This window comes from Drosophila arizonae, chromosome 3, assembly GCF_054131065.1.
Source record: "Drosophila arizonae isolate 15081-1271.41 chromosome 3, UAZ_ARI_1.0, whole genome shotgun sequence".
NCBI lineage: Eukaryota > Metazoa > Arthropoda > Insecta > Diptera > Drosophilidae > Drosophila > Drosophila arizonae.
Genome location: NC_142923.1, coordinates 5,387,721 through 5,411,916, shown reverse-complemented (window position 1 = coordinate 5,411,916; position 24,196 = coordinate 5,387,721). Strand labels below are relative to the sequence as shown.

The window sequence follows — 24,196 nt, the reverse complement described above, 5'->3', positions numbered from 1 at the left end:
ATATTTTTGATTAACTGGAATCATGTTTAAATGTAATCATGGAAAATGTGTTATGCTTTTTTGTCGCGGCATGCATTTTAATATCGTGCAATTTGGCAAAAACACTGCATTTGCAGTATATACAATACGCCCGCCTGTTGTCTGACTCATCCTCCTTAATCCAATTCTTAAATTCGGTGATTGTTTTCCAGGAATCACGAAATTTCTGATTATATTTTTTATTCATCACATACAATTAATGCCAAGAAGCGCGCCAAGAAGAATTAGCGATGGAGTAAATTCACAACTGATAGTATAAGTACGATAAAGTCGTGGTGGTAGTATCGCGCAGATCATTACGTACAATTTGGGACTTAATCGAAAAATGTTTTTTTTTTTTGGCTTCAAATACTAAAATTAAATTCAAAATATTCGTTTGTAAAATAGCTAAATTTATAGCTAATAGCATTTTCAAAATTTTCATAGCACTTAGGGTTCAAAAATAGCTAAAAATGCTATTAAATAGCTAATCTGGCAACACTGGTTAGTTCGTTGTATCAGTATTTTTTTTAATTTCGTGGCGTGCGTTTGGTTTCCGCTGCTGCTTCGCTCGATTCTCGGGTGTGTTTTTGTGTTTGTGCGAAGGCGCGCGCGTGTGTGTACGTGCGTGTGAGAAAGAAAGAAGCCGCAAAGGAAAAACCGTTTCTTGGAAATCTTATCAATGAGTTTTTAGTTGGTGCCACAGTAGGAAAATGCTAACGCATTTTACAGCTCTTCTTTGCTTGTAGTTCGCTGCAGTTGTCGTCGCCGTTGTTGTCTGTTGTTGGTGCTGCTGTAGTTATTTGTTTGTGTGTGTGACGCCGTCGCCAGCGTCTCTGCTACCACGCCCACACTAACAACAGACACACGTACAAAGCATGGCAGCCACAGTGTACAAGCGCCTACACAGTGGCGGTAGCCTCCTCGCCTCCACAACGTCGCCCGCCCCCATAGGTGGAGCATCACCCATGCTGGGGCACTCGCAGCTGACGCGCTCGCTGGAGCGAATCCTCGAGGAGGCGCACTTTAGCGGCGAATTGATACTGACCAATCGAAAGCTGAAGGATTTTCCCAAAACGGGTGCCAAGTTCGCCCTCACGGATACTGTTATTGCAGGTGCGTTACTAATCTTTTAATCTACTCAACCCCCAATCGTTGGGTGCGGTTGGGGTCCTTACTTTTATGCTAAAATCTCCTTTTGTTCGCTTGAAAATCAATAATTTGCAGCAGCCCGCCGCATATTTGCTCTCTTGCTTGCTCTTGCTCTCTTTCCTGTCTGTCTATCCTTCTATTTTTCCCCTCTCCCTATGCTGCCGTGTCCATCTACAGCCGTTTTATGACTTTTTATTGCGTTTGCACGCACTTGCCATTGCTCTCCTGCTTGCCTCTCCCCTGCGCCACTCTCACTCATTCTGTCTCGCTCTTTCTCTCTCATCAGGAACCGTAATTATTGCAGCTGTTTTTACCGTTTGCTGCTTTTCCATTTGCATTCTGCACTATTCGCATTTCGGGTGGTTTTTTTTTCAGGCGTTCCTCCTGCTTGTTTCAAGTTCAGCCAACTTTCGTTTTTGTTGTGCCCAAAAAGTGCAGTCAATACACACAGAGGCGCATACGCACACACACACATACACCCACCCATTTAACTACCCTGATGAGCGAACCATCTGTTTTAATAAGTAAAATCGATGCAGGACTTCGATTTTCAGCTGTGCGCGTCCTTTCTTCTACTTGCATTTCATCTCTCTTTTTTGGTGTCGTTTATATAGTCAACCCTAGAAAAATTTAATTATAAATTGTGTTCCTAACTAAAAATAAATTAGAATATTAGTTCATTGTTATTAATAGAAGTGTTTATTTATTATTAGATGCAATTATGCATTTTATAGTCTGTCTGATATTTACATATTATTATAGTTATGAATGATATGATATATTTTTATCGTCTGTATATACAATAAAAAAATTTAAATACCTTTGAAAACCCGCATGGAATTATTATTGCGTCTTTTGGCTGATAACATTTTTTTTTTAACTTTTCAACTGATTAGAAATTTTAAATAAATAAAATTTCATTCAATGCAAGAACAAAAGTAAATTAAGAGCATATTTATGTATGTATTTAGTAAAAAATACATATTGAGAAGAACTTGTTCTAAGAACTATAACTAAGAAAAGATTTTCACAGATTCTTGAGTTGCGCCGAAAACTTAACTACCAGCTCTCTGAACTAAAGAATAAAATTTTTGATTTGGGAGTAGCTCTATGAACTAAAGCAAACATGTCTATACTGTATTTTATTTTCCAAATATTGGTACTGGGTCTATGCAAAGACCAACTTTAGTTGCTCTTATTCCTCTTTTATTTCGCATATCGTATATCAGTTCCAGTTCCTTATATGTAGTTCACTTATGTTCCAGTTGAACTTCCATCTTTGGCTGAAAGTTTAGTTTGTGGTTCAATGCGTTGCGACGGCTTTCCAATTGAGTCATCGCTCTGTCCGTCTCTCTGTCTGTCTGTGCGAGCGTGCGTGGGCGTGACTAATTAGCAATTAAAGCCATTCGCCCCTTTTGGTGTGAACATCATAATGAGACCCTCCACCTTCCAGTACATAATGAAGTCGTTTTGTTGCTAAATATTTGTGAATTATGTTGTGCCAATAAAGGTGAATGAGAAGAAGAAGAAGAAGAAGAAAATGATGATGATGACGGAAGAACCTTTGTAAATCTGCAACCCCAGAGAACGCAACTGGCAAAAGGTGGCAACGTCGTTTCGAATAACCACTTGAAAGAAATCAATGAGCGCCATAAAGCATTTTTTTCGCCTTCGTTTCGTTTCTTTTCTTTTTGCTTTTGCCAACAACCCTCGAGGATGTTAGTGGAGTGGAGTCCAGGAGAGGATGTATGAGGGAGGGCGGGGGCGGGCCTTCTGGCTGGCTGGCTGTCAACGTTTCCTAAAACGATTTGTTGTTGTGGTCTGTGCTACTCCCACTCCTTTCAATCTTCCTTCCACGCCAACCCGTCCCTTGCGTTCCACGGCTTCCAGCCAAAAGTCATTTCGTTTTCACTGCAGTCGCCAGCACGTGATTAAGACGAATGTCACGTAAAGCAAACAACGAGCAGCAGCACTAGACAAAAGAGATGAAAATAGGCAACTGCAACTGCAACTGCGCCTGCAGCTGGCAGGCAGACAAAATCGTCTCGGCGACGTGCAGGAAATTGTTTAAAATAATTGCAAGCTGCAAAAATGTGGAAAAGAAAATAATCAACTTAAGGCAGTAGAAATAATGAGGATAACTATGCGAACCATAAAAGAAGCAACGTAGGACAAGTAAAAGATAAAAACCTACGTAGGCAGCAGCAGATGCAATGAGAAAGATATAGAACAAGGAATGGAAAGACAAAAAACGTAGTAGCAAATATTAGTGAATATCAGAAAATGTTAGCAACTAATCAAAATTAGAAAAGAAGAGTTAATAAAAGCTACCACTAAATGAGAATATACAAAAAGAGCAGCAATAATTTATGTTGCTATTCGGCAATAAGAATAGAAGAGCAACAGCAAAAGTTAGTAACCGCAACACTGGCAGCTGCGCAGTGAAAGATAGTTGCAGCAGCTGCTGCTGCGCCAGTGTTGCTGTGCAGCTAAACAAGAAATGGAGCTGCTGTTGTTGTTGGCAAACAAAACAATTTGAAAGAAGACAAAGAGCAAGGGGACACAAAGAGACGAAATTATCGTGTACATGTGTGTGTGTGCCGTTGTCGTTGTAATGTGTGTAAATATGTAGTCGACAGTTTTGTAGTTCTTTTTTTTTTTTTTTCATTTTTATTAGTATTTGTTGTGCTCCAAACACGCAGCAGAGAGGAAGAGGAAGCGACTTTGTCTGCTGCGGCTGGGCTGGGCCTGGGCTGCGGTGCGCTGGGCTGGGCACGTCGTCTGCGCAGTGGCTGTCAAACTGTGATGCGTGCTTTGCATGCACAATGATTGACAGCTAGCGATGAGACTTGCAGACGATCGTGCGATTATGTCAAGGCGGCTGCTCACGATAAATGCAATTCAGGTTAAATTTCACTCTTGTTGCATTTCTTGGGAATTGTATGTAATGCGCACAAAATGAATATTCCTCGTAATATCAGCTATAAATAGTTCAGCAACAATGCTTGCCATAGATAAATAAATGTTCGAGCATATTTCAGAATTGAGGCCAATTGGCTGCAAACTTGACACAGAAAAATGAACGTTCATTGTGTCTATTCATTAATTGAGAAGTGTAAGCAATATTTAATGGCAGAATAAATTGGCTGAGGCATAAACAATGTGAGCGCAGCACGCGCGGTATTAGCCCAAGAACTATGTTTATGCGATGCAGAACGTGATAAGCACATCATTTAATTTAATGTTTGTATTATCTAATTCTTATATAGTACAATATTCTCATCCGACTTTTTACTGCATTTATCAATTCAATTGCGAACTAGATGAAACAGAGCAATTTCATTACATATTGCGATAAGCATATTGTCAGCAATCAATCATTGTGTAAACGTTGTATTGACAGCAGCTGCTTAACTGGACAGCCGCTACTGGAAGTGCAGCGCGTATCAGCTTACAACAAAAGCGAATGAATTAAGGGCAATAGCCACAACAACAACAACAACAAATTAAACACACGCCAGACAATTTCCAGCTGCTGTCAGTGTGCGTGTGTGTGTGTGTGTGCATGAGTGTTTTTATAGCTTGAGAAAAACAAAGTGCTTCCAGCTGGAATATGCTGGAAAAATGCAAAAAAAAAAAAAAAAAAAAAAAAATAATAATAATAATAATAAAATAAAAATAAATAGCTAGAACATCAACAACAAAGACTATTAAAATGTGTTCAATATTTTTTTTTATTGCTTGTTTACCGTTAGCGCAAACATAAACTTAAGTTTACAAAATGATTAAAAATGAAATATGCGCAAAAATTTCAGAGCACTAAACAAACACAATTATGCATGCGTGTGTATGTATATACACATATACATATGTATGTATATACTGAGTGTCTGCTGAGTGGGAAATATTTGATGGGGGGAATCTTGTGCTTTCCACATGAAATCAAAGCAGCTGAAGAGACATCGCAGCGAGAATTACAATTGTTGTTGTTGTTGTTAAAAATGTTTTGATTGCTTGGAACTTATTGGAAGTGAGATTGAATAGGGTAAACCATATGGAAACTGTATTTGTTTGTATTCCCAGCTGCATATGGACAAATCGAGTTTACTCAGCGCTAAAGTAAATGGTTCCGAAGTGTGGGAAACTTTAGCTTAAGTATTGTAAAACACAGTTATATAATAGAATATAAATCATGTTGGTTATGGATACAAATATCTTTGAATTACTTCGTGGTTTAAAATATTTACAAAGTGAACTTATTGTTCGGAATTGGAACTAGCTCAAGATCTTTGGTTTATTGATGAAAACTACTTTTAAGCCACCTCTGAATTGTGATTTGTGGTCTCTCAATATGAACCACTAGTGAACTAGTTCTGATTCGAACCGAGTTTAGTCTGTGCTGTCTTTTCTAAACCAGTTCCGATTCTAATTCAATTTGTATTTGATTGTGATTTTAATTTGTTCTGAACTAGTTTCGATTTCAGTTTTAATCAACTTGCTCGTACCTCCAATATCAACCCCTGTAAACTATTTTCGGTTTGTGAATCATATTTATATTTGAATCTCTACTGAACCAGTTCCAGTTCAAGATTTGCTCCTTTTGCTTTGCAGCGCCATAATGAACCACTTGTTCATCAGATCAGAAACGTTTTGAAATAGAATAAATTACCTTTACTCAAGCTCTTGAGATTTATTTGTCTCTATGTTCAACCCTTTTGTAAGTTCCCTTGTTCCATATAAAGCCTGATTACGAAGTGTGGCCATATTTGTAGCATATTTATGGCACGCGCTCTGAGCAAACTTCCAATCCAAGTGCATAGCCATTTATTATGCCGTAAAAGCCGCTTCCAACGGGTTACTCAACCACTTTGCTCTTTTCTTCAATATTCCATTATGATTCATAATGCCAAGCGTGTGCCCAACATCATAATCATCATCAACATCATTATCATCAACTTGGTTCGACTTCATCATCATTGATGGCGAAAGCCAAACCATAAAATTTACTAAATTAATTTCAATAAATCCATCAATAGAGGCAACACCCCACCACTGCCGGAATTGCCAGTCACGAGTGGCAAATGGTTCCATATTTGTCATGGGGGTCCAAGCTCCCGAATATAAGCTGTTGTTGTATGTGTTGTTGGTTCTTTTGGTCTGGAATTTGGCGCCATCAAATTGAATTTTTTGTTGCTTCCGTTGACGCCCTTCAGTAATATATAGCTAGCCATAGCTCTTAGTCTGCATTCTCCTCAACTTCTCACATTTACTACTCCCAATATATGTCTGTCTGTGTGTATATACGTGGCTTAGTCTGGGAGTAGTTCCGGCAATATTTATGAGCTGCGCTGCAGGTGTGCGACATTATTCTCGAGCTGCTGTGATCCAATTTCCAATTTTGATGTCGCGACAACCAGGCAAAAATAACAGCAACAATGTTTATATTGGTTGAAAATGAGCGAATTGATAATACTCTGCAAATAATAGAATCGATCTGCATGAAATATTTCGAGAATTTTTAAAATTGTATAACATACATCAGCACTGTTTAGTTTTTAATAGCTCTTGGAGAAGTGGAGGGATTGTATGTAGATGATAGATAGAGGGATCATACTAATTTTGAGTATATCGTATGCATAAAAGTTTAGAATGTTCATATATAGAAAATTGTTTATTATTTTAAAAGATATCTTAAATAAAAAAAAAAAAAAAAAAAAAAAAAAAAAAAACTCTATATTATATTATATTTTATATATATTATATTATATATATTGTATTATATATATTATATTTATATTATATTATATATATATTATATTATATATATATTTCATGATAATAAACTTGAGGCACGAATTGTCTATATACATTCTCATTAAAAATGTATAAATTATAAAATTTTTAAATTTTTTTTATAAATACTCCCCACTGAAGCATAGTACCCACTTTACACATTCGTAAGGGGTATTAAAAAGAGAAACAATTTGATTTATTTGTATGTGTGTTGTACATAGCACCAATTTGTTTGCGCATTGCGTTTTTGGCCAACAGCCAATTGACCAAAGTAGATGCAGTTGAAGAGTGAGATGAGAGGTAGAGGCAGCTGACGAGTCAGAGGTAGGGTGAGGCAGCGGCAGTCGCTGTGGCCCCTGACTGACTCTTAGGCATGTGGCATGTGGCTGCATTTCGCATGCGGCAGGTGGCAGGTGGCAGGTGGCAGATGGCTGGACCAGTTAGTCACTGCTCGCTATCGCGTTTGCTTGGAGGGAAATCAGCGTAAATAGAATTTCCGCAAGCGGCCTAAGCCGATAAGAACCGATATCAACTTATTAAAGCTGATGATGGCACAGTCTGGGGCAGTCCTTGACACATCCTGTTGGCTGCTGCCAAAGTTTATTCAACCGTTACTGTGCGACATGTGGGTGCGGCAAAGTGTTGCAACTGCAGGCAACGCCATTCATCTCAAGCGCTGCCTTTGTTCGCATTTGTGAGCAGCCAAGGGCGGGGCAGTCGAGGTATGGGAAGTTTGGGTAGGAGCGGGGCAGATGCAACTTATGGGGATTACGCTTATGTGAAGCCATAGCGAAAAGCCGCGCCCCAAGTGCTGCCTTGCCTGCGTCTTTGTTGCTTTCCGTCGAGGAGGTGAGCGAGGCATAAAGCAAAATTTCATTCGTAGGTTGGGGAGCCACTGGCTGTGTGCGTAAATCAACAACAACAACTACAACAACAGCAGCAGCAGCAGCAATCAAATGCCTCAACGGCTGTTGACAGCCAGTTTTTAGCGTTGAGCACTTGGAAGTGGCTGATGGATTCACATTTCTGGTTTTTGCTCCTCAAGAGCATTGCATAAGCGACGTGAAGGCGAATCGCGCAGTATTCGCAATCGCGCAGTGTTGAGCAACTAGTTCCATTGGCTTGGAACTAGTTTACCGAGAGCCTTAATTCATTATTCATTAAACATAGGCATTTTATTTAAAAAGTGAACTCAATTCGTTAAGAACATGTTAAGTATTTACAGTAGCCAGTGTTGAAAAAGTCTTGGAATTTGTTTAACTAGAGTTTAAAATTCACTTTGTAAAATGAAAAAAAATAAAAAAAATGTATTATGAATTAGCAAAACATTAATGAAAAAAGTCAACTCTATCAACTAGTAACGCAAAGAACAACAAATCTTAGACCTATCAAACCAGATAATCAGCTCCAAATTGTATTTTAGTTCATTTCTGATAAACAAATGTGATTCAATTACCATTGAAAAATTTGTTTATATTTTAAATAAAAATCCCATGCTGGTTCTATAAAAGTCAAATGAAAATGCTGGCCGAGCTCTTTCACTTCAATTTTACATATGATATCATAAGAGCATTATTTTGATGGCCATTCAAAGTGTTTTTAATGGGGCACAAACGAGTTTAAGGCCCGTACATAATACGCTTAGCATTTGTAGTAAGAGCTTAGGCAACATTTTAGAGTTTTAAGCCACTTTTCTTGCTCGCTCAACAGTGAAAATTCCTTGGAGTAGATGCTAAAAAGAGAAAACAAATTTCTAGTCAAGAATTGAGGAATTTTCAGACATAAAACTAAGCTGAGTTAAGTAGTTTTTAATATATCAGAGTTCCAGCACTTTGCTTCAAAGAGGAAACCTGAAATATAGACCAGCTCCAGTTAACAGTTCGAAGAGAAAACTAAAAGCTAGTCGGAAATTGAGGCATTCTTGCTCTAAGCAGAGCTAATCAGCTTTTCATCTACCTCATTTTTTCTCATCTACCTACGCACATTATCCACTCTGCCTCTCAAATTGCTTATGCCTAAGCTACGCCCACTCCAGCAGACTTTAAACAACTTTACGCACAATTTCGTGTACACAATAAATTTGTTTTGTTTGCCTCGTTCGTTTTTTCCGTCGTTTTACCACCATTGTCTTTGCACGCTATGCCACAACCGCCCTGCCCACTGCACCACTTGCCCCGCACTCATTTTGCATGCAAATTCATTTAGTAAATTAATTGCCCACTCCACCAAAGTGGGGAGCGGGCCGGCGTCCAGCGAGTGAGTAAATCGTAAATTGCCGCCAGATTGAGGTCATGCGCTCCAGCGTGGCGCAGTAGCGTCGGGAATTGGTGTTGCCCCGAGCAATGCTGCGGTGATAAGGGAAACTGTAAACTTTTTCGGCATCCTCTTTTCCTAAGGGAAACTGGGAACTCCTGCTCCATTTCCCTTGCTTCATAAAGTCAAATGAGAACTGTTTTTATTACGGCACTTCCTTTTATTCTTAGGGAAAACTGAGAACTGTTCTTATTACTTCTCTTCGTCTTATTCTTGAGGAAAACTGAGACTTCTCCCGCCCCTATTTCCTCGCCTCCTTCTGCTGCCCGCCGTTCCAAAAATAAACCAGCCAATGGGGCCCCCTTTTACTGCCTTTATTAATGTCGTTCCCGCCTTGTTGTCGTCTCTTACAGATCTGTCCCGAAATAGATTCTGTGAGCTGCCCGAGGAGATCACAACGTTTGCTTTTCTGGAGACGCTGATGCTCTATCATAACACCATACGCAGCATACCGGAGTCCGTGAAGCAGCTGTCCTCGTTGACTTATTTGGATCTGCGCAGCAATCAGCTGAGCTCGTTGCCACGCGAGATTTGCTTTTTGCCCCTTCAAGTGCTGCTCGTCTCGAACAATCGCTTGGCCTCGCTGCCCGACGAGCTGGGCCGCTTGGATCAGACGCTCACCGATCTGGACGCCTCCTACAATCAGCTGACCGCCCTGCCCGTTCGCCTAGGCGAACTGCGCTCGCTGCGCTGCCTCTCGCTGCGCAGCAATCAGCTGCTCTATCTGCCGCGTGAGGTCACCTGCCTGAGCCTGGTCTCGCTGGACGTGAGCAACAATCGCATAGCCGGGCTGCCTCTGGAGATAAGGCACATGAGCACACTGGTGGAGCTGCAGCTGGAGAACAATCCTCTAACCTCGCCACCGGCCAGCGTGAGTACAAATGACGTTGATCTATTTGCCATAATATTATCTAGTATTCGCAGAAATATGCCATTGTTATACCCGATTAGATAGCCTATCAATTCTACAGCTGGTTAAACTATCAAATTTCCCTATTCAGATTGACAAATTGAAGAGTTTTAGTTTTAGTAGTAGATTTGTGGTAATAGAGCTGTGTAGTACTTGGGTTTTAGTAGTAGAAACTTAGCACTGAGTTTTAATAGAGCTTAGTAGTAATGTCTTAATAGTAGAGTTATCGTAGGAATAGTAGAGTTTATTTAGTAGAATTTTAAGAGAATTTTGGTAATAAATTTTAGTAGTACATTTTAAGGAGTAGAATCTAAATCGCAGAGTTAGAATATTAAAATTTAAGTAGTACCATTTTAATTTTAGATATCTATGAGTAGAGTCTTACGAGTAGAGTTTCATTGTTAAAATTGTTGTAGTAGTATTTATATTAGTAATATTGTAGTAGTAGAATGGTAGCAGTAGCAAAAATTATATTACTAAGAACCTAGTAGTAGTAGGTAGTAGCAGTAATAGAGATATAACGATGATATTAGATTAGTACACTTGTAGTTGTCGTTGAATTAATATTATTAGTAGTAGTAAAATTATATTAGAAATTTAACAGATTAATATGAACTAGTTCAATGATCAATGGAAATTATAGTTCATGCGTATTTTATGCTTCCAATTCTATGATAAGTGACCATTGTAGTTCATTTGATTCTGCTTAGTAATTCTGCATTCCCTTCTTCAGTCTTCCTTTAGGTTTTTAATCAGCTAATCATGAACGAGCTATCGACTTTACTTAAAAGTTGTGACTTTCAAATTTCATATAAACTTGAACTAGATCATATAGCTCTAGTACTAGTTCCATTTACTAACAAGAGCTCTACTCTAGTTCACTTTCGTATTTATTATTCGATTAGCTGCAATTAGATTGTAGTTTCAGATTTGAACTAGTTCAATTGCCATCCGGTTTTTATTCCGTACTCATTTCGACATTTGCTTCCGCACTTTCAGCTCTGTATGCGTGGCCTGGTGCACGTATTCAAGTATCTGGAGACGCAGGCAACCAAGGAGGAGAAAGGCGCCCGGGCAGGTGGCAATTATGACGGCTACACGACATTGCGACGTGCGCCGCGTCACAATTCCAGCGGCAACATGCTGGAGACGACGTCCACGCAACGGAATGCGATGCGACACCAAATCGACTCGGGCTATAGCACCAGCGATGGACTGGACAAGCGCTGGTCGCACGATGCGCCCGGCAAGTCGAAGACTGACTCGCCGCTGCATTGTGCCACGCTGCCTCGCACGATGCCCTCCAACAGCAGCAATCAGCAGCAGCAGCAACCGCAGCAGCAGCAACAACAGTTGCTGATGGATGCATCGCTCACCTCCAGCACCAGCACCATTGTGGATGAGAGTCTGACTCTGAGCGCTGGCGTTTCGCCTGCCTCCTCGCCCTGCAAGCGTTCAACCGAACACATTAGCTACGCACACTCGAACAGCTCCAGCAACGGCTCGTCCCCGGATCAGGACGAGGATCTGATGCTGGATCACCATCAAGAGCGCACCAATGGCAAGTCAAGCAAGAGTCTCAGCAATATACAGACTTATAAGTAAGTCCCAGAAAGTTAAAATATACATAACTCTAAATGAAATATTTGTTGCTTTGAAGGGAATACAAGGATGCATTGAAGCAGCAGCGTAATCAGGAGATCAACGTCTATAAGCAAAGGCATCCCAATGCGAACTCAAGTCCCAATGAGGAGGAGCTGCCACGCCTCACCAATGGCTCCGCAACGGCCACCCTGCCCAAGTCGATTATGAAGCAGCCCAGCAGCAATGGCAATGGCCACAGCAATGGCAATGGCATCGATGATGTGGTCATACCAAAGAAACCTATACAAAAGGTGATTCCATCACGCAACACGGAACTGATGTCATCGTCCGTTAAATCGCCAGCCGAGGGCAACGGCTCAAATTGTGTGGGCTACGTAAAGCCTCACAGTCCACTCAAGAACGGCATTGGGGTGCTGACGAATAGCAACAACAATGGCTGCACCACCAAATTCAATGGCAGTGGCAGTGGTGCAGGTACTGCTGCTGCTGGTGCTAGTGCTGCTGGCGGCAACGCCATTAAGTCACCTGTTAGCAATACCAGCAAATTGGGCAATGTAAAGTCAGCACGCACAGTCACCTGGAATCATGATATACCTGCCGAGAAGCTGAGCTTCACCATGCGAAGGGAGTTCGATCGACAGCGCGAGGAGACCGAACTCATGTCCCAGCTGCGCAGCGTGAGTAATAAATGATTATATATTCAATTTCAATTCAGTAAATTTGAATTATTGTGCCTTTGCAGATCATTGAAACGCGTCTTAAGATGACGCTGCCGGAGGACATTGCATCGGCGCTGACTGACGGTGTCATACTCTGTCATTTGGCCAACTACGTGCGTCCGCGCTCTGTGGCCAGCATACATGTGCCATCGCCCGGTGTGGTGCGTATGGTGGTTTGATTGTAGGCTTAACAAAGCAATTGTGGTGCTAGGGATGGAAGAATGAAGTTAAAGTAGATTTAAAAAAGTTTAATTAATGTTAATTGGCATTAGGAATTGAATTTCAATAGCTGCCTTGATGCTCATTAAAACTGAACTTAATTGGACTAAAGGATAACCAATAAATATATCCCATATATATTTATAATCGAGTCTATGTATCACATTGCATTGCTTAAGTTGAAGTTCCTTATAAAATAGAGCTAAAAAAAGTCTAATTTAATATTAGATTTCACAGTCGGTTTTTGTGCTACTTGAAAATAGAATCTATTTAGTCTCAAGATTGGTCTCGTCATATACATGCACACATACATCTTTTAGTCCATCCTTGCGCCACACTGTTTTGCCTAACTCTACAACAACCACTAATATATATTTTATATTCATTTACTTTAAATAAATATTAATATAACAAATCTTCGCAGAACAAACTGTCCATGGCACGTTGTCGTCGCAATGTGGATAATTTCTTGGAGGCCTGTCGTCGCATTGGCGTAGATGAGGTATGTTTTTCCCGCTATATTGATAAGCTACAGTATTACCTGTAAGTTAATGAACATTGTATGGAATTAGCTAAACATTTGGTTGTGGGGCGATTCGAAATGCTTTATAGTGCTTAGAGCTTTGCCGCTTTTATAGTCAGTTTACATTTAAGTGACACTTGCCCATACCCTCAATCCACCCACACACTCACACACACACCCACACACACACATATACACTTTGAAAACAAAAGAAATGATGCATAAAATCTGTTATTGGTGTTGGTTGCAGGAGTTGATTTGCTCCTGTGCAGACGTTGTGCCACAACAAAACGAACAACCACGCGCTGATGATGACTATGACGCTGATGTGTATGTCAATGATAAAGACAGCAGCTATAGCAACAGCAACAGCAGCAGCAACAGCAGCGCCAGTGGCAGCAGCAGCAACAACAATAACATTGATACTATTGCTGGCGGCCGGCAACAAGTGCCAAATGCAGTTGCCCTATTGCGCACAGTGGCCGCTTTGATTGCGCTCGATGCGAATCCACATCATCAGCATATGCGCTGCCTGCAACAGCAGGAACAGTTGCAGCTAAAGCTGCAACAGCTGCAGCTAGAGCAAGAGCAACAGCAACAGCAACAGCAACAGCAACAGCAGCAGCAACAACAACGGCCAGAGCAAGCACAAAACTCCTGCACCAAACAGCCAGAACAGATGTTGCAGCAACTAGATAATGTTATGTATGAGAATTGTGTGGAAGCGCATATGTCTGATGATGATGTAACACTAGCGACAGCAACCTGTATGCTCTACGAGCGACCAAAGCCACAGCAACTGGGCGCAATGGGCCAGCTGTTGCGCACAGCCAAGCTGAAGACCTATGAGAAGATCAAGCACAATCTGTTGAATGTGCATGGCCAAAATAGTTTTCAATTGAACAACAACAATCGCATGCTGCAAACGATTATCGAAAGCGAACACGACGTGGCCGCCGCTGGACCGGCTGGTCACTATCATCTAATTGACGAGAAGCAGCAGCAGCAACCACAGCAGCAGCAACAACAACAACATCATCAACAGCAGCAACAGCAACTGCCGCAGCAACAACAGCAGCAGCAGCAGCCAGAGGAGGAGAAGCCGTCTACAGTAAAGTCTCTAGCAAAGCGCATTGAGTTCTTCGAGCAGCAGCCCAAACTGGAGGTCTTCAGCATCTATCGCATAGACGAACAGCAGGCGCAACAGTCGCAACTGAAGCAGCTGAAGCAACACGAAGCTGGAACTTCGTTGCTAAAGCACGACTCGCACACACTCACGATCATATTGTCGTGCGTTTTCATAGTCACCTTCCTATGGCTGGTCTTCTTTCCATTGCCCGGCTAGCACATATAGTAGTTATATATATATAGTCTATATAGTTGCTATTGCCTTTATATATTGCCAATAGTTTTAAGACAGCTTTTATGGCGCTTTATACTAATCAGAAAAAACACACACATATTTAACGCTCGTAGTTCGAGTTCTTGAGGCTGCTTTTAAGTATTACGCAAAAAACCTAGTTGTTAATTCCACAAAACCCAAAGACTTTGTATACCGCAGTAAATATTGCGGGTATTCCCACAAAAATTGTATTTGCTATCCTGTGAGAATTATGTATATTTTACATATGTGAGATTATACAATATCCAGTTCATCATACTTCATCAGTTTCATCCTCATGTAGAAGCCAAAAGCTAGATTACGGGTATTCCCACAAATTGTATTTGCTATACTGTGAGATTTATAAACATTCATGACTATTCACTGACTATATAATACGAAACTGTAAAACTAAAACATATTTACTGAGGGTATTCCCACAACTTGTATTTGCTATCCTGAGAGACTTATATAAACCCATATACCACATCATAATACACTCCATTTAACAAGTATATCCATCATATTCATATAGAAGCCAAAAGCTATGCCTATTCCTAATTGCTAGGTTACAACGAAACTAAAAACAAAATAATTTACTTGATTTGCGTTCCGTTTGTTAGTTGAACTAAGTAGAAAGTAGAGAGGCGTGTTTACCAGTTAGGATGAAAGAGCATATAGATAGTTACATATAGGGATTGTTGTTATTGGACGAGGCAGTCGAACAGGCGTTGTACGGTTTTAACTGAAAGCAGGGACACAAAATAGTTTGTAAAAAACGAAAATAGGAAAAAAACAATCGTGAAATAGTTATAGAAAATAATTCGATAGCTTCAGCACAATATACGAGGGTAGTTTGAAAAGTGTTAAATATATAGACAACAATTCAATTCAACTTCAGCAGAGATCAACAATATATATACGCACAATCTTTTGAACAGTCTTTTCTCAACGCACATCAGTTCTCATCTAAAATTTGACACAAATAGTGCCTTTGACTGGACAAATATAGACAGTCAGAATCTGCTATATATCCATGCATATATAGCACCCACACACACTTAAACACAAGCAATATTTCTCGATTTCGTTGCCACGACTTTTCAGTAAAAACAAACATAATTTGTATCTTATGAGTGAACTATTTTCCCAATGACTATAATTGTATTATTTATGACTAAAATGGAAAACAAATTAACTATATATAACATTCCTAACTATATCGATATAATTTAAAATTTATACACATACATATATATATATATATATATATATATATATATATATGCTTAAATACTTAACGAAACTCTCGATGAAAGGCTAATCAAATTTCTAAAAGAAACGCACACCCGAAAACTTGAATAGTTATTTAAAACTAGTTATCAAGTACTTAAAAACAAATAAATACAAACATATTTATATTTTGTCTAACAAAATTGGAAAGAAAATCCGAAAAAAGAGATAGATATATAAACATTCAGGCAGCTATAAGAAATGCCACAAAACAAATATATATATATATATATAATAAATATAGTTATAGTCTTTAATTTTTATAAACAATATTTAACAAAGACAACAAAGCTATGCCCTATATATATATGTATATTCATAAGTATTTTTCCAACACTGTCAACGCAAAGGAAAACAATCAAAAAACGAAATTATAAACCATATATTTATGAGATGCAGTGTAACATTTTCGATTTATACTATATACTGAAGCCAAACATGAAGCAAAGTTGCATTTATATATAGGAAATTCTCTATGTATACACTGCACAGTGGAGCAAAACTTCCAAATGCATTTATTGTAAGCATACACAAGAACGCAATGCGCAAATGTCAAAGAAATACATATTATATATATACATTCAAATATGAAAAGAAAAACTAGTTTCTATGCCCACAGTGCGTGCACAGTTGAATGGCAACTGTTGCCTTAGCCAAGACACGCACCCCAAACACAGTAGCTGTCAAACTGTTGTGTATGCTTGTGCTCCAGGTCTTTGGATACAGCTTCTTTTTTTTTTTTTTAACATTCTGCTTTAGAGTTTTCTCTCTGTTTATTAATAATTGAATTAAATTGTTTTCCGTACACAGAATCTAATTTGCTGCGCTGCCGATGTGCTTGAGGGCAAAGGTGCCGTCCAGGTGTCAATTACGGTGGGTGAACTATTTCGATTGCATGGCAGCGGTCTAGTGGAGCACAGCAGTGGCAGCAGTGGTGCAGCCACGCCCACAAAATCACCAACCAGAACAACAACACGTGCCACATTGTCACCAACGCCCCTAGTCTAGAAGGGGAGCGGGAGAAGTGAAAGTGACAGCAGCAGCTGAGTGTGCAGGAAGCATCCTTTTGATGAGACGTGAACCAAATGGATAAAATACTTTTTGAAACTTTTTTCGAAGAACTAATACAAATAATACACACACTCAGAGACGACACACACATACACACGGGTTTCCTGCAGAACTTTGAAGAGTTGTAGCCAACAGTTAGTAGTTACATTTATTATGTCATATGCTTTGTTAACCTTCATTTAGGCATCTAGTTTATTTATTTATGTAAATACAACATATACAAACACATACATACACACACAGCACAATACAATGAAACCAAAAATGAAACAAACAGACATAAACCAACGAATTTGAGTTAGTCACAAAGAAATATCTATGAAAATTTACCATATGAATTTATCTACACACACACATACGTACGAAATGGCACATACACACACACACACATGTATATTATTAGTTTGTAAAGTGCATCTCAAACTGTATGCCATTTGTTTCTGTTATATATTTCATTGCGGTTTGTCTACTCAACTTTGGCCAAAATTAAATGAAATACTGTTTTAAGTATAAAGCATTATTCATCAAAAACATACAATATAAACACACATACATATATACCATATACATATAAATCGATATATATGTGCATATATGAGTAATTTTATTGATTATGTAGCTTAGTCCTAACGTTAGCTGTGCTCACTTTTCTACTCTTTATACGAAGCGAATTATGCACTAAGTCTTCGAATATATCAAATAAAAACTGAAAAATTGTAATACGTATAAAATGTTGGAGCTGTACTTTAATTTTTGGGATGGGATATATGTTGGAAGAGAGAGTATCTCCATTTGCTGCGGGTGAGTTATATTCGATTTTAAATTTACTTTTTATGTTATATGGGGGCCAATAATTCTGAAAATATAACCATTTGTCTTGTATTGTCTGTATTTTTTGTCTATTTCTAGCCTAATAATACGTCTCAAGTCGTTTACAATTTATTAACTCCAGACCTACTTCAGTGACTTATCATTGTTGATGAAGAGGGCCTTGATTTGTTATTAGAAATATTAAATTATATATAATAGGCTGCAAGCCGTTGGGACCAACATTTCAACAGCTAGTTTGAATAGTAGCAAACGAACAGAAATGAGTAGCAGTGTGAAAAATGTAATAGAACACTGTTAATGCGCTGTTAACATATTTGAGCTGAACATTTGTAAAATAGCAGTGGAATAAAAGTGCAATGTACGAATGAGTAGAATGGTGAAAAATGTTAATTAACAGTCACTGTTCACTAGATAGTTATTTAAAATAGTTATTTAAAATAGTTATCAACATGATTCTGTTGAAGTGCTGTTAAGTAACGTTTTTTTCCCTGCTACTGATTTCTGTTCGCCTGTTACATTTTGGTCCCAACTGCCGCAGCAGTCCCTTAAGCTGTGCAATGCTATTTTGCCTAGGCCAAATTTTCCACTGTTCACCTGTGAATCACACTCTTACTTTTACTCTTCTTCTGCTTATACTCTCTCATAGCTAGCTTCCTTAGCACTTCACGTTGATTGCTGTCGCCGATATAGTCTTAGCACTTTGAATTGCTGTAGCTGAATACCCTTTCCTCGTCGCTCTTATTTGCTCGAGGCTTAGCAATTTGCCTTTCCCGATGCTCTCCCACATACACACACACACACACACACACACATGTGCCCCAAAGCTGGAGCAAGAAAAACAAACTGCGTGCAGAAACACAAATTTGCCAAACACTTTTTCCGCCAACATTTTCTTTGCCTGACTTTTTAAGCTATTTTCATTTTTCCTCACGACGACATTTGCCATTTGCCGTTCGCCAAATTGAAAATCGCTGCCAGCTGCGCAACCAAAACAAAACCAAAGATAAAAAAAATTTAAAAAAATGAAAGTTTTAAAATTTGCAAAATGAACACAGAGCAAACAATTGATGAAGTTTATTGTTGTTGCAAAGCGGCAAGAATAGCAAATACATAATTAAAGACCTCAGTTATGGCATTTACAGTTTCTCCATATGTGATGCGGTAATAAATAGTAAACACAAATGGTTTCGAATATACTTAATTCGTAGTTTCAGTTTTAACTTTATGTATTAAAAAGAAATATAAAATACGGGATATATATGCATTTTACTATATGTCTATTCAAAAAATAATTTGTTTTATTTTTTATATTATTTTCCCTGCATTTGTTATATTACAATTTCAATGCGAGGGCAGTTTATAAAATTTGTATTAAATATTAAATAGATTGTTTTTTTATTATTTTTAAAATAGTTAAATAGCTTAGACTACCCTCGCAAATGTGTCTAAATGCCAGCCCTGCTCCGACTAGATAGCAATTAAATTGCTTCTGGCCAAGAGCTTGAAGGCGAGCCGAATTAAAGCCACTCGATAAGGGCTTCAATTTGGAAGCCAACTGCTGCTGCATGGGGAATTGCAATTGTGAGTGATTTGTAATAATCGAAATCAAACACTCACAGAAACCATTCAAATGCGAATGCGCCAGTCCAGGTGGCCATCCAGCCAAAGGAGGTGTCGTCAAAGCAATCCCAACGAGCCGAAGGAGCGCCACAAAAGACGTCGCATCGCACGTCCGTCCATAAAATAGTTGCGAAAAATATTTTTGTATGAAAACAATGCAGAGTTTTTTTTCGTTTCCTTTTTTTTTGTTGGTAACAAAAAGAACAGCTTGAAGTGCAAAAATGGCAAGAAACTAAAAAAAAAAAAAAAGAAAAGAAAAAACTATTGCTGGCAATCAATTTGGTATTCGCTTTGAATTTGAATTAATAGGATTCTAATCCTGCGGACCGTTGGCTGTTGATGCTGGCTCGATGGCTTTGGCAACTAAATTAAAGTGCTTTTTACCATCAAATTAAACGCAAATGTTGATTTACCCACAGCGTGCGTATGTGTGTGTGACAGTAGAAGTGTGTGTGTGTTTGTGTGTGTGTGTGTGGGTGGGTGGAATATGCCAAAGAAAGGTTGACTGGTTTGAAATAGGAGCAATCTGATTAGTCCGATATGGCAGCTAAAAAATATTGCGGCATCCAGCAGCATTTTAATTATCGCAATTCCCCAGGGCGTAGTTCAACTAATTGCCCTTACCTCTGCCTCAAGGTTGCTCTAACCACGCCCCGGCCACAGCCTCAGCTTCAGCTTTGGCCCTCCGCCACTGTCAGGTCCCTTGCCATTGCGCCTGTCTCAGCCTTTGCTCTCAGTTAACCAGGTCCGACACGCGCTACAATTAAACTATGCCCAGGCACAGGACCAAAAGACAAAGGCCAAGTGCACAGCTGAGGCTTGATCGACGTGCAGATACCCTGTGGCTGTATTTATGAGTCGTTAGTGTTATTCAAGATGCCTCAATTCCTCTCACATTGTACTTCGTGCTTAATTTACTACTATAGCTCCCTCCTACTATGCCTTCTGCTATGCCTAATTTTATACCTCCCATTATTCCAGTAGTAGGTATCTCCTATTATATCCCCTGATACCCGTCCCTCTTTACTTATGAATATACCTCCTGCTATATCTCTTAACATTTCTCTTACTATCCCAACTATTGTACCACCTGATAATATGATATCCTCTAATATCATATCTATTACTATCCCTCCCTATACCTCTTATTATACCTCTTGGTATATACTCTTCCATACCTCCTTCTACATGTCCTTTTATATCTCCTACTATACCTACTACTATATCTGTCACTATATCTACTACTATACCTACTACTATATCTGTCACTATATCTACTACAATACCTACTACTATATCTGTCACTATATCTACTACTATACCTACTACTATATCTGTCACTATATCTACTACTATACCTACTACTATATCTGTCACTATATCTACTACTATACCTACTACTATATCTGTCACTATATCTACTACTCTACCTACTACTATATCTGTCACTATATCTACTACTATATCTACTACTATACCTACTACTATATCTGTCACTATATCTTTTACTATACTTTCTATTACATCTCCTACTATACCTATATCTATATATATCTCCTATTATATCTCCTTCTATACCACCTATTAAATCTCCAACTATAACTACTACTAAATCCTACTACTCCACCAACTATGACTCCTACCATACCCCTACTATATCTCCTATTATAAGCCCTTCTATACTTCTTTCCATGTTACCAGTATATCTCCCATAAAATCTCCCTCTACACCTAAATCACCAAACCTTCAAAACTGGCTCATCCTACTCCTCTCAAACTCTCTATAGGGTATATAGAAACCACACTCGTGGGCTTATCAGAGAGGCAAAGCCAGAAGCTGTTGTCTTTTCTATGTTTGCCTCTAATAACAAACGCAACTGCAATTTGTGGCCACACAAAAAAAAAAAAAAAATGGCAAGGGGGGACAGAAAATCGGGCAGGGTGGCGCAACCACGCCTCCCCAAACAACAAACTGACTAAAATTACGCATTCCGTGCGATATGTATGTACGAGATAATCATTTTAATAAATTTCAGTGTGACAAATGAGTTGGCTACAAGAACAAAGACAACTTTTGGCCCTTAGCCCTTGGCATTTGGCATTTGGCTTGCTGGCCTGAATTATTAATAAGACATTTGCCATTGCCTTAAGCAAAGTACGAGAGCTGTTTAATTGATGGCCAGTGGTATTTAGTAACTAGTGCTAAGTTACTCGTAGCTCGTACCTCGTAATTGCTCTTAGTTTATGTGTCACCAGCTCGCTATAGCTCAATGTCACGGCAATGCAGTGAATAATGCGAAAGCATTTCGATTTGGCAGTTGAATTGTATTTGAGAGGCGTAGTTCAGATATACTAATACATATAGATATCGGGTGTCTCATCTATTTACAGCTCAATAAAAGACAATGGTCAATGGAAAATCTGAGTTTTTATTTATGTTTTATTTATGTTTTATTTATGCATATTTCTGGACAAATGAAATTCAAAATGAAATCTATTATATATGTATGCTTCTACGTATTATCTAGCTCAATATATATACGAGTTCAATGATGTACGATGTACGAGTCATTAGCTTAACTTTTTTTTATAGGATATGACAATAGACTGTATTAGTTCACATATACTTAGAATATATATGACTGATCGCACTGGAAAGCGTCTCTATTCAGTTTAGATTCCTTGTAAACTCAGATTTATGTGCAAATGTCCATCCAGTTATAGTAGAGAGTTGTCCATATTCGACGGATCCATCTGGCAGCTCTACAAGGTTGCCCATATTATCAGACCCATTTCTTCATTTTTTTTTTTTTTTTTTTTTTTTTTTTTTTTTTTTTTTTTTTATTAAAATAATAATGATTTTATTTTGTATCCGACTCTATATACTATATTTATTACTATTTGTTATATTAGAGGTCTTACATCAAACTTTAAACTTTTTTTTTTTTTTTTTTTTTTTTTTGTTGTGTGTAAGTGTATTAAAATCTGTCCATTTGGACAATGATTAAATTTGGCGACAAGTTTGACTTAAAAAAAAAGTCAAAGTGAAAATCTGCAAGAGGGTTTAGTGGGCGGGGTCTCTAAACATTGCAATGATTAAATTTGGCGATAAGTATGACATTAAACAAAAATCAAAGTGAAAATCTGCAGGAGGGTTTAGTGGGATCGTCATCTGCTGGAACCGAGGAGTTCAATCAAATCTTACTAGTTGGGATCAGGCAATAAAATCATGAGACTATGTGAAAATAAATGATATAGAAAATATGTAAAGTTTATGCTATCCTAATGACGTGAAGTGTCTGTGTGCGTATATATGTGTATATACGTATAAGTGCATGTGTTTAGTCCATTTATTAGTCGGTCATGTCCAATCTTTAAGAGTAACAACAAGACATTTCAATTCAATAATTCATATTTTCTTGGCAACTTCAATTATAAAGGGTATCTCTAGCATTCTTTGTCCCCCACCTAATACACCCCAAGCCCAGCTAGTCCAGGACAACGATAATTGCTTGTAAAAATATTTACATTTTGCATTATTATGGAATGCAATCCGTTTTAATAATGTAATCCAAATATTTTGCTAGAGCATTTCAAATATTATTCTACGCAAGAAAAAGATATTTATGTATGTATATGTATATATAGAAATATATGAATATATTTTTGTAATTTAATTTTGGCTAAAACGGCTCCGTATAATGTTCGAGTACGTTTACATTTGATGTTGTTATTGTTGCTTTTTTTCTTAGCCCCACTCGTTGCGGATTTTGTTGAAAGTTTGTGGTGCTCGCTGGGCAAAAAAAGAAAAAAGAAAATGAAGAAGAAAAACCTCATTTTGAATGCATTTTGCGTAATGAAGATGAATTTAAAGATTGTGTATTTTTCCAGTTGGCGGCACATTTTTTGGAAAATTTCGTGTTTCGAGTTGTTGGCAATTTGTAACTTCATCTTTGGCATCTCTGGCCAGCGCCGCAAGCCAATAAAGACTGTAGCGGTAGCACTTTAAATTTAATATGCGCCAGACATTCTAAAACACGTATCAGATTTCCGAGCTGGCTGAACTTTCCATTGCGCTAAATGAGTTTCAGCGCTGCAAAATTAAAAACTTTATCAGTGTGAAGTCAACAAAATATGTGGAGAGAGGTGCTGCCACGTGTGTTGTGGCCATGGTGTATGTGTGTGTGTGTGTGTGTGTGAAAAAACTTGAAACTTTTTCATGAAGTTAAAGCAAAGTAAAATCAAATTATTGTGGTTGGGCTCGTTGGCTGCCGTTGGCTGACTGGCAAAAGGATTACGCGACGGCATTTTCCTTCCACTTTTTTTTTTTTTTTTGTTCCCCACACTTTTCTGGCTACCTGTAACTTGTCGCCGTTGCATTTGCAGCGTGGCAGAGCGGAGCGTGCCGGCAGATGGCAGGCAGACAGTTAGAACCTCATGGCTGGCAGCCGGGCGTCGAGCGTCGAGCGAGCGAGGCGAACTCGTATGAAGTTGCCGCATTCTAATTGAATTTTCACTTTTTATACACGCTCGTGGTGTGCAAGTGAGCATATTGGTTGGCAGCGAGATGGTAAGAAATAAAGCTAATAGCAATGACAAGATTATATAGCTCCGGTCTATATGGATCTGGTAAATCAAAAATTTTTTGTTAAGTAAACTCAAACGGCATTCTGATTAGATATATTAATTACTATTCAATGAGGAACGTGTATAACGCAGTCGCTTATACCCAATGTTCAGCCGCCTAGG

The 24,196-nt window shown here is 38.7% G+C and overlaps 1 protein-coding gene across 1 annotated transcript; it reads left to right on the top strand.

The window, feature by feature from the left end:
* Positions 1-513: 513 nt before the first annotated feature.
* Lrch (Leucine-rich-repeats and calponin homology domain protein) lies at positions 514-16,318 on the top strand. The gene is made up of 7 exons (XM_018002569.2): positions 514-1,134; positions 9,630-10,147; positions 11,186-11,787; positions 11,847-12,468; positions 12,534-12,671; positions 13,154-13,231; positions 13,503-16,318. The coding sequence occupies exons 1-7, from the start codon at positions 897-899 to the stop codon at positions 14,595-14,597; spliced, it is 3,291 nt and encodes a 1,096-aa protein (XP_017858058.1). The 5' UTR covers positions 514-896; the 3' UTR covers positions 14,598-16,318.
* Positions 16,319-24,196: the final 7,878 nt, after the last annotated feature.